Source organism: Notechis scutatus, chromosome 3, assembly GCF_049901735.1.
Source record: "Notechis scutatus isolate UNSWTSFEM ecotype Mainland chromosome 3, rNotScu1.2, whole genome shotgun sequence".
Classification (NCBI taxonomy): Eukaryota; Metazoa; Chordata; class Lepidosauria; order Squamata; family Elapidae; genus Notechis; species Notechis scutatus.
The window spans coordinates 70695844-70708163 of record NC_142011.1 but is presented as its reverse complement, the minus strand read 5'-3'; the positions used below and the strand labels follow the sequence as shown (position 1 = coordinate 70708163).

The 12320-nt window shown below is 36.2% G+C and overlaps 1 protein-coding gene across 2 annotated transcripts in view; it reads left to right on the top strand.

The window, feature by feature from the left end:
* Positions 1–12320, top strand: part of DNAI4 (dynein axonemal intermediate chain 4) — a 45643-nt gene that overhangs the window by 6053 nt on the left and 27270 nt on the right. The window contains exons 1-2 of one of the 2 annotated variants that reach the window (XM_087960444.1): positions 7718–7967; positions 11273–11459. In XM_087960444.1, coding sequence (XP_087816570.1) covers positions 7909–7967; positions 11273–11459 — 246 coding nt within the window. In that variant the 5' untranslated portion in view covers positions 7718–7908. Of the gene's footprint in view, positions 1–7717; positions 7968–11272; positions 11460–12320 lie in introns of those variants that run through there. The other variant, XM_026665992.2, reaches the window with a different exon arrangement.

Genomic DNA, 12320 nt, shown 5'->3' with positions numbered 1-12320 from the left:
TAGAGCTACTTAATTGAAATCACCCCCCTCCTACTTTCTCAGGCTATGTGGCAGCGTGGAATATGGCTTCCAAAGCTGACAGTCAGCATAATTATGCCATAAAGAAAGAGATGATTGGTGTCATAATCAAGAGATGACACCAAATGTTGGGAAGTGGCAAAGAGGAAGAGACGAAGAAATAGATGAAAGGGCTGCACATCTCCAGAATTACAAGGCAAGATACAGAATGAGAATACAAGAAAAGATGGAAGAGGAAAGAAAAGATCAACTTGAAAATATCTGCCAAATATTAATTACTTTGAGAGTTCTTCAACACAACAACACCACTTTCAACAAGACCTCAACAGAAAAGCAAGGCAAAATACATAACTTGCACAATGTAATATTTCTGCTGATATTGGTGCTATGGCCAAAATCTGTCCTCATTGTTGTGTGTTTCTGTTCCCTTGGGGGAAAATGCCAATTTCTGCTATATGAAGGTCAAGATAGGCAATTTGCAACCTCGACTTAATGAACTCAAATTTGTGACAATAATATTGCAAATGAGTTCAGGAAGAACATCAAACAGTATAAATGCCTCTTCTAAAATGGTATCCTTTTGTGCCAAAGAAGTCTTTCCAATAAGGAACAGATTGAATCCTGTGATTATTCAAGGGCAAATCCAACATTGCATCAATGCATTCAAAAATGACATTGTCCTAAGAATTGTGTTTGATTTATCAGAAGGTGAAGATGTTCCCAATACTGTAGTACTTTGCTGTCTTTAAACATAAAAGCACAAAAACGAACCATGGTGAATGTGCTAATTTATCTGGACAAACTGGTATTCCAACATGTGGCTTTAAGTCAAGGAGAAAGATGTGAAAACGTTAAACTATTCTTAAAGTGTGGTAAATCAACCACAAATATTCTCATGAAAAGCATCCTTTGTTAAACAGAAAGCACCTATATTTGTCTTGCTATGCATTTTCCTTAATAATTTTTTTCTATAATTTTAAAACCCAAGTTTTAGCAGTCCGCCCATTGTCATTTTGTTTCTCTGCTTAAGTAAGAAAATGTTTCTGAAAAGGTAACTCACCTGATTATGGACTCTGTAGTTGTTAATTGAAATTATGTAGTTTTTGTAACATTAAAATCCAAATTATACAGGGTATTTTTGTCTGCACCATTCTTACTTTATTACTGTTATCCAACATGGGTAGGGCAGGGTTATGTAGTGGTTTTTTAAATGTTATAAGCTGCCAAGAGTCACCAATGTGTGAGTGGGGTGGCTATATAAATTTGTTTAATAAATAATAATTAATAAATTTTGTGTTTAGTAAGAAAAATATACAGGTGACAACCAATCATTTAACAATGGTTTGAAATTATGATGGACTTTCCCAGAGTTATTTATGTCTTGTTTTCAGAGTTATGATGGCAGCATCTCTCTCTGCAGTCATGTCATCACATTGTTGGTCACTTGGCAATGGATGCTGCAGTCTCGTAACCATAATTTGCAATGTTTTTTATTGGTTTCCAGCATTTACTTCCTGTTTCTGGCAAAAAATGCTTGTATGGAAAATGGATTTGATTAACAACCATGGCATTCACTTCATGACTATGGCGTTTGTTTAACAGCAATTATAAAAAATGGTTGTAAGTTTGGAACCAGTCATGTGCTGCCCTGTGATCATAATTCCAGGCTGAATTATGTTGTAACTCAAGGATTACATGTGCATAAACTAAATTAAAATGTTAATAAAAGGTTTTGTTGTTTTTTCCATTTATATTTCAACAGTGTTTATTAAGCTTATTATCAGTTATAATTTTTTACTTTTGAAATGTTCTTTGTTAGGGTAGTTAGTTATTGTTTACTTACTTGTCTATGAATGTGTTTGTTCTGTAACAGCATCACATTTTAAAGGGCTTCCTAGTGTAAGAAATTGCAGCTAAAGTGCAACAGTATTCATTTGAATAAGCTCCTAGTAACAATTTTGATGTTTAAAATAAAAGATGTATCTACATTACCTTTATTTCTTTAATATTTCCTTTGTATTACAGCTGACAATAAAACAATTAAAGTTCAAATCTTCAGTTATTTGGAAGAAAGAAGTTCCACCGAATATATTCTAGAGAGGAAGCTGTTCACTTGGGCTGCTTGCACTATGCAGCAAATGATAGTTGGATAGTTGACCAACAATTATGTGGTCAGCAGGACAACATGGGCTTTTTATGAAAATACTGTGTTTCTCCAACTATACGGCCTCCACCAATAGGAAGGCCCAGCATGATTTCTAGGCATGAGGTAAAATTAAGCCCCACCCCCAAAATTTAGGCCTATTTAATCCATGCGTTTCCCCACCATTTCTCACATTGTTTGTTAGAACTACACGAGGTGAAGAAAATGGAAGAAGGTGGGGAAGGGGAAAACCCCTTTTTTTTTTTTTTTTTTCCTTTTGGATTGAATGGGAGAATGTTAATTTGCCTTTAGGAGTGCCCTGCAGGTAGCCTAGGCTAAAATACCTCGATAGCCGATAGAAGCTCCCTGAAGGCAGAGACCCCAGCCGCTTCAGGGCGTGGCATGGCTGCCCGTGTCCCCTCGCATTTAGGCAGTCTCCTTTGGGTGATGGAAGCTCCCCAAATGCATTCACCAGCCACTTCGATCAGCCGGTAGAAGCAGCCTCAGGGCGAGCACACACACATATTCCCCTCACCCCGAGGCCACTTCTATTGGCAGACGAAAGCTCCCTTGAAGGCAGAGTCCCCAGCCGCTTCAGGGTGAGGCGTGGCTGCCCATGTCCCCTCACCTTTAGGCAGTCTCTGGTGATGGAAGCTCTCCAAGTGCAGTTACCAGCCACTTCAATCAGCTGGTAGAAGCCGGTATTACTATGAATAGTTGCTGATTGATTTTGTTTTGTGTTTTGGATTTGTATAGTAATTGAACAATCTTAAGTTTCACAATATTCTAAACCCATTTTATTTATTTATTTTCATTTGTATTCATACAGTATACACATAAAATTTGACACCTGAGCATAGTGCTTGATATGTCTTATTTAGTGTTTTAAGCTTCTGTCACAATAAAGCCATATATTTTAACATATTGCAAGTCTGTGTGTCCACTGAATAACTACAATCCAGTACACATCTTTGAAATTTATTGTAGCTTTTTTGTAGGTAGTAGAATTGTAACCTAAAAAGGAATTCACAAGTAAATATACAGGTCATGGAATTGGGATGCACGATAAAAATGTATGATTTTTGATTACCATTTCATAATAATACCTTTTAAGGTTTTAAACAAATTAGAATTCAACATTTAAATGGAATGAAATAGTTTGAAATCATAACAAAATGACATATGGATGATAGTAATTTTTTGTTCTTCCTAGCATTTTCCCCATATGCGGGGGTCTGCTTTTTGGGGGGAGAGGTTATGTAAATCATATGATTAACAGTTGAGGTTTAGGTATGTCTAACCTATCAAAGAGAAGGTTTGGGGGGACATAATAACTCTCTTCCAGTATTTGAGGGCTATCACAGAGAAGAGGGTATTGACTTAGTCTCCAAAGACCAGTGGTCAGGACAAGATGTAATGAGTGGAAGCTTATTAAAAAAGAGATCCAACTTAGATGCAAGGAGAAATTTTCTGAGAGAACAATTAATCAATGAAATATCTTGCCTCCCAGAGTTGTGGGTGCCTTATCATTGGAGGTTTTCAAAAATAGATGTGGCAACCATTTATCTGGGATGACGTAAGCTCCTGCCTTGAGCAGGGAGTTGGACTAGAAGATCTTCCAGTTCTATGATTCTATATTCTGAGTTGATCCCATTGGTTGCAACAGGAATTGATTGACTGGTTTGTCACTGACATGAGCTGAGAGAGAGAGAAAGACTGGTCCAAGGTCACTTAGTTGGCTTTCATGCCTAAGAAAGGACTAAAACTCACAGTCTCCTGGTTTCTAGGCCATCATCTTAACCACTGAACCAAACTGGTTCACCTTCTATGGCTCAATCCAGTACTAAGCTTAAATTTATTCATTAAGTCCATATTTAGCAAATTTATTTCCACCCACTCCTAATTGGCTTTAGGCAGCCTAAAGTATAATTATATAATTACTAAAAACTATATATGAGTGGTATGGTAGTCTAGTGGTGAAGACGTTTGCTTTCCACTCAGAAAGTTGAGAGTTCAATCCTAAGTCGTGGCAGTTTGTGGAGTGCACACACAAAATATCTGCTGCAAACTCTACATAGGCATCAGGAAGGGCATCTGGCAAGTAAATGCTCAGTTCCATTTATAACACTATCCCAAGGAATTACAGGATCATAAAAAAAAATCCTAAAAACTAAAAACTGTGTAATCATTAAAAGGCCTGCAGCACAAAGTCCCTGAAGTCTTCTATTAAATTATAATGAGGAGGATAGTCTTAATTCCAGCACCAGTTTTCTGTCTAACGAAGATCTCATATCAGAAAACTTTTACTAATTGTAAAGTTTGTAGAATTGAATTTTACAAATTCAGAAAGCATGCAGATCGGAAAAACGTTTACAAATTGCCTAATTGAATAACTAAGAAAAGATAAATATTGTCCATTTTTGTAGAAAATCATCATCTGGTTTCTGTTCTTTTCATCCTTTTTATTTTCTGCTAGTGTTGTTCTATGCAGTAAAAATGCAAAACAATTAACTGAGGCATAAAACTAGTTGATAATGTATTGGGTCAGGAATAGGAATAAAGGTGTGTCTATTCAGCTTTGTATTTGTTCTGTGTGTTTGAATTACAATAGCCTGATCTGAACTGATAAGTTTTTCACAAAAGGGGAAAAGAGGAAGAAAGTGCTGGGACTCAGAATCTGAGGGAACACAGCCTTTGCTCCACTCTCCACCCTACTGAGCTTCCGTATTGGGAGGGTGTGGTAATTCTGCCCTGTCATCTTCAGATGGCAGTTGTATCTGCTGTTTGCTGTTTTGCCCTACCTCTTCTGTTTACTTGGACAGTAATCTGTCTGGTAATGCTGGAGCTGACTGCTCATTGTTGGCACTGCTGAAGCTGTCTCTGGATCTGGCTCTTTGTTGTTGCTCCCCTCGTCTGACTCCAAATCTGAGCCCACTATGAGCAAACTAGCGCACAAATTAGCCTCTGCCATATGCATTAATAGTTTTAATTTCACCTAGATCTTTTTAGATGACTACTGATACGTCTATCAGATTTTGCCTGAAAATATCATAAGACACCAATAGCATAAGAAGGGTGTTTTATATTTTCTGCTGATATTTAGTGTTTTTCTAGATTTAATACAGGTCAGATCTGATAGACTTGACTAATGAGGTTTCATTTCAAAACTGGTTCACTGTAATTATAGATTCCATTGCTTCAATAATTGACATATGTCTTCACAACCAAATATGGAGCAAGAGGAGAGTATCTCAACCCAATCCAATTAATGTGTTCTTGGTAGTAAAATGTTCAGTAAGAATTTCATTGTTTTAACTTTTTAACTATTAAATGCATGCTTTATAATAAGTTTCACTGAATTGAACATTCTCCACAAAATGCCATCAGAAACAGGTTGAATAGATCTAGCTCTATTTCACTTGAAAGACACATTTCTTGAAGAAACATACAGACTTGAGTTGCATAAAAAGTGAAGAACTGCATTTGCTTTGCTATTCTGAATTTTTGATGTAGTTTAAGTGCCACTGAAATTACTTTAGGTATCATAGCCTTGGTTAAGCCTTGATAAACATAAAAGACATGGGAATCTTATGAATATAACATCCAATATTAGTTTGGGAAGGCAGCAATGGTCGCATCTTCAGAAAAAGTCAATAAGAAGAAACAACACAATTTTCAGAAAATAGGCTCATCTGCTGATCAACTTGGTGTAGTGCTTAAGAAGTTGATCTAGAAACCAGGAATCTCTGAATTCTAGTCTTGCCTTAGGCATGAAAAACCAACTGGATAACTTTGAGCCAATTACTCTAAAGCCTCACAGGGTTGTTGTGGGGAAAATAGGAAGAAAGATAGGGGTGTTAGGTATGTTTACAGCCTTGAGTTATGTATAAAGTAATAAAAATGGGATTTTTAAAAATCAAATAAAACCAGTAGTGCAAAATCTGTAGGAAGAAAGTATATATCATACAGATACAACAGAAGAAATAATCAGAGAGAAGAAGCTTATCTTTGGATATGATTTCCTGAAATGGCATGTTTGTGATATAAAACTTGTTCCTTTGGATTTTTTATTTTTGCATTTATAAACAATTTGCCTCAAATGCATTTAAGAAATATATCATATTTATAAGTAAGTAGAAAGTAACCATTAGAATATAAATCAGATATTATATACAGTCCTCTGGGTGTAAAACAATGCAATGTAATATAAAAAGGAGTCTTACTAATATAAATGAAAAAGTATTATTCCTGAAGTAATATTTTTAAATATAAAAGCTCTAAATTTAATTTTCTCTTTAATCATTCTGGATACTTTCTTAATGGCATAAACTTTACTATTTTTACCTTTTTATAAAAAGCTAAACATTGAGAAAAAAATAAAGAGCAGCTCTTTTTTATCATGGGTCAAAAAGTTCACAATAACATGGACTCAGATTAAGAGTGAAGATGTGTAAAGTATATCCTACCCATCCCACATAGAAAAAAGTCATAGTACAACTAGAATTAATTTACTAATAAATGTCCTCCCTTCTCATGTATATGGTTCTGGAGTAGATGGTTAACAATTAAAATAACATAAGAACAATTAAAATGCTGTCAGTAATGAAAAACAAATAGCATACAGCAACCAAGAATTGTCAGAGTCAATATAAAAAGTGGGCAGGCGTACATTATCAGTACTGGGTTTGACAACAAAGCCAAAGTTTTAATACCTTGTGACTTGAGCATGCTGCTTTTAACAGCTCTAATGGGAGAGGTAGACACCACTGGAGAGAGATGGTCCTATAAGAACCCTAGTGTCAAATCTGAAGGACTTTGAAGGTCCCCTTGAATTGCACCTGGAAGCATACTGGCAGCTAATGCAGCCATGAAGTATGGGGGTCATATGTCCTGAGAAACCAGCACCCAGAACTGCCTGAGCTGTTGCATTTTGCACCAGCTGAAGCTTCTGCAATGTAATATAAAAATGAAGCTTCTGCATATTCTTTAAGGGTAGACCCAATTTTTGACCATTGTTCAACAATTGATACAAGTGAAACATACAGTATATACATTGTAGATTAAGCCAAATGTATAGACAGAATAATGACAAAAAAAATTACATGCAAAAAGACACCCATGCAATGTCTATGTCAAATTTATCTCTTCTTAATATAATATTACATGAGATTTCAGATTAAGCCCAAAGTTGCTGTGGGCTACAATTCTTAAAAAGTTCCTGAGGAAGATGATCTAGTCTATGTGTTAGTAATATATTACAAATTCACTTCAAATTGTAACAGTTTAGTTGCACAGTTTCCCCTTTTATTTAGATGGAATGAAAGGCAGACAGAATGTGCAAATCTGAAACTACCGTAACAATAGTAATAACATTTCCAGAGTGAATTCTAACTCCCTGCAATAACTAAGAGGGAAAAAATGCAAATAAAGGCTATCCAATCTCGGTTTTCATCCAGGCTTTCTCTTATTGTCAGCCAATCATATAGCCACGTGGGGAAAAGGTGGCTACCATGGTTACCACATAAACAGTTTCCTGTTTCAACAGTAGCTGTTGAGGGAGTCAGGCTTTGTACCTAATTTGGATTTTAAAGCAGCAATCTAGTGGCCTAGACATTTGCTGAATCTTATTTCTTAGAGAGCTGGCATACAGGCAATAAGAGCTGCTGCTTATTTGACAGCTTCAGGGTTCTTTCTGCCATTGTGTTGGGAGACAGACAGTATATTCAGGACTTGGAAACAACTTGATCATGTCAGAAATGACTAATAACCAAGGTGGCAAGAACAAGCACAGCATCACTATCAATACGTAAGTAGCATGATATGGTTGAAGCAAATGAATGGTTCTGTAGCAGGCTCAATGGATAGGAGGCTATCTCCAGTCATTTTGTGACAAGCTAATGCAGGTTTTCCTAACATGCTGTTCTACTGTTTTAGATACAACTTTCATCAAATCAGTTTGGACAAGTAGTTATGGCTTATAAGCATTGAAATCTATAGCAGTCAATGAGGACCAGATTGTGGGAATATAGGATAAATGTATTGCTGAAATCTGAAGGTGCAGTATTCCTAAAACTAAAGATGCCTGTATTAAGGCAAGAGACTTCGGTAGTGGGGCATGAGGGTGGGGAGAAGGCATGATATCTATAGAAACAGATTTCCTCAAGCATTTTGTAAGAATCCCTTCAATTAAAAATTGGAATGTAGGAGGTCATTCTGATTCTAATTTGTTCATTTGAATTTATTCCATGTGGTTCTAAAAGTTTTCATTCTAAAGTAAAGAAAAATGGAGATGGATAAATGACAAATACAGTGGTATCTTGGTACTAATTGTTAATTGGTTCTGGGAGGTGTGATGAGTACCAAAAGTGATGAGTACCAAACAATTTTTTTCCTACAAGGAATATAACAGTGAGTCACCAGGCAGCTGACACTGACAAGATCTAGCTTGTGTTGAGTACCAAACAAACAATGAGTACCAGGACAAAATTTTCATGTCAAAATGCATTGAGTACCAAATTCAATGAGATTCAAAGCAGTTGAGTACTAAGATATGACTATGTATCAATTGAAATATTCTCAAATTAAATAATTTTAGTATCATTACTAAGAATAAATTTATTCTTCAATAATATATTTATTGTGCTTATGAATTTATGATTAATGTTTTTTTTATTTTATTTGAAGAAATTGCAAGTGGTTGACACAGGTTAATGTGTATAGACAATTTATCATGAACCTTAACCTTAATAGCAATGCTAGAAAAGGGAAAGAAACAAATGAAATTGGCTAGTCTCAAATTCACCTAATATTAAACCATAATGAGTAAGTCCTCTGTCTCCATATTGTGCTTTTTATCAATTATTTGTTATTTCAAACACAATAAAAGTTCTTGCAAAAGAATGGTTCTTGGGTCTGCCATCTTATATTGAACATCTATTCTGTCCTACCTTAATAGATTTTGGTGACTAAAAAAAGAAATATAAGAATACAAATTCTAAATGGAAGACATCGTGGCATTGATTTCATGTAAAATGTATGTGGGGATGTGTCTGTGGATGTACACATACACACTAATTTAGAGATAAGAGGTAGAAATATCTAAATTAGTTATGATACTCTTTCCTACCTTAGTCTTCTATATGAACTCTCTAATTTATCCAGAGTTTACCCTGTGATATGCTCAAGTAAGAAAGGATATATTTCTATTTAATTTACTTACTGGGTAAGTATTTACTTACTGGGTATTAGTTGGGTATAATAGATTGATATTTACACATTTCATGATAAGTTATTACCAAATTATAGCAATTAGCCATCAATTGAATTCATGAGCATGCGTATCCACTAAAGCACAGAGGCACAATACTGAAAAGCTGTCTACCATAATTCTATTTTTTCCTTTTTTCTTATGATATACAATCATATAAAACCAGACTATAATAATAAGAGATGTTAGGTCAGGGGAGTCAAACTCAGCTTGTGGAGTGCTTAGGTCCAGCCTATGAAATAGCAAAGGACTGGCCCATGGTACCTCTGCCAGTGAAAACGGAGCTCGGGAGGGCGGGCCTTCCGAGTTCCATTTTCACCGGCAGAGGGTTGCAGGAGGCTGTTGCAGCCAAAAACAGCATGCAAGGGCCCATGGTGGCCCTCCTGAGCTCCATTTTGCTGGCAGAGGATTGCAGGAGGCCATCACACCCAAAAATGGAGCTTGGGAGCCAGTTTTCACTGGCAGAGTGCTTGGGCCACCACAGCCCCCCCAACACGAGTGATGTCGAGCTGGCCATGCCCACCCAAGTCCCCTGAGGACAAACACGAGCCTGATGCGGCCCTTAATGTAATCGGGTTTGACCCTCCTATGTTAGGTATAATAATCTAAATTTCCATTTGCCCATGTTTGTCTATATTATAAAATGATTAGGGCACTCATAGAAACGCCCTTAACCACCTCAGTCTTGAAACATTCAAAACATGGAATTCAGATAACATGATACTTTAGATAATGGAGGTTAAGATTTAAAAACTTGATAGTTTAAAATAGCTGTCACCATATAGAATCCAGTTTTCACAGGTGAGACAGGATGTCTTGAGGATGACAAACTAAAGAAAAATCAGAGTGTGCGAACCTTTCCACCATTTGGGTTCACACATAGTTCTAAGCCACATTTTGTTCAAATGTAGATTGTTCAACAAATCACAATTGTTACATTCATATATAATCTTACGCTATCTGGATTCATCCAGCTTGTCAACCAAAACTAAGCACCTTAATTTTTACCATAGAATGCTGTTTACTATAAAGACCTATAGCACATTTGACTAATCTGATGTCCTTAAAATGTACTGAACTATATTTTCATAATTGTCACCAAGTATTCACAGTTATAGTCCAATAACACCTGGCTTGGTTAAAAAATGCTAAATTATAATATTGTGATAACCCAGCGTGGGATACAAAATAAACACAGTCACAAAAAACAGGCAAATCCCCTTTTATTCCTTCACTTTGCTTCCAAGCTCCAAATATTCTTGACTGAAGACAAAAAACTCCCACACAAGCAGTTACAAGAAGGAGGAAATGTCGTTTAAATTATAAAGAGTAAAAGACAACACAAACCAGGCAAGATAAGGGCTGGAAGAAATCCACAGATATCAGGACACACACTGGGAAGGATGCCAAACTCAGAGAGGAACCATAAACTAGAGATATTTCCACGCTTTGTTTCCAGCACTCGCCCATACGCATGTCTGTCCTCTTATTCAGTTGTCACAGCTGCAGCCCATGAAGAGGATCAAGGCCCTCTCCTCCCAAGTAGACCACATCTCTCCTTTATTCTTTCCTTCCTGCATGCCCTAGGATGGAGAGGGGATGGGCTTGGGTCCTCCTCTGACTGCCCAGCTGGCCTCTGCCCTTCCCCAGCCTCCTCCACAACCTCCGGAGCTACACTTCCACCCCGTCAGCTGTTCCTCCTCTCCCTCAGAGTCAGTCTCCACCAGGGGCATGACAATTGTTTTGAAAAATAAATTACAGTAAATGTGTCAAATTTTAAGCAGCAAATTAATTTGAATCAACCTTGTAACTTCTAATTTGTATACTCATCTATTTATCACCAGGAGCCTCACAAAAGAACAAAATGTGTATAAGAAGTTACCATCAACTTCAGCATCTGGAAGACGATTGAGCTTCGCTAGTGCCATGCAAGCCAGTAAAGTTGGTTCAATGGGTCGCAGGAGTATTGTGATCACTTCAGAACCAAAAATGGAAAAGGGTGCTTTACCAAGCAGCAAACCTCTTGTCCAGGTAATCAAGCACTATATGATTCATAAATGTAGATCTAATTAACAGTTAAATCTAAGATAAAGGGCTATTAAAGATGCAAAAATGTCAGCAATGTATTAGTTCATCACACAAACCAGCCAGATGTTCAAACTGGATTTGACATTTTTATCCACCTGTCAAATCCTTCCAAGAACCTGGGATAGACAGTTGTTGATATTTGATGGTGTTAGAAATATCATTGCAGGATATAAGCTGTTCTGAGCAAAGCTTCCTATTGCAGTTGGCTAATGGTGAATTTGTCAATGCCAATGGTGCTCAAGTGATACTCCAGTTGTTTTACGATTGCATCCAAGGTGCCAGTAATATTGGTACTACCTTTGCTTTCTTTGCCAATATTGTTATTTCAGAAAACATATAAATTAAAATCATTCTTCTTGAATAGTTCTATGTGCTTTTCTAATGAAAAACATGAATGTTATTTTTTTTCGGTATCATTCCATCAAATTAAATGATAATTTATTTTAAATAATAATGCTAATTCAGGATAGTAACATTTTGCCGCATGATGTAACAGTAAATGTGTCTGCATATTTGTGTCTCTTGAAATAAGCTATATTTTCTAACCATTAACCAGACATCATTTGAAAAAACAATAAGAATTCAAGCAATGGGCAATAATTTAAAAATGGAATTATGATTAAAAAAGAATATTTAAATATATTGTAAAAATAAATGAAATGTATGAATTACATCTATTTCTAAAAAAAATAAAAGATTATTTCCTGCTCATTTTATACAACTGGATATGTAGTTTTAATATTAAGGCTGGAAACAACAGGACATCTTGCATAAAATGCTGGATCAAACCCAATACCTGAATTG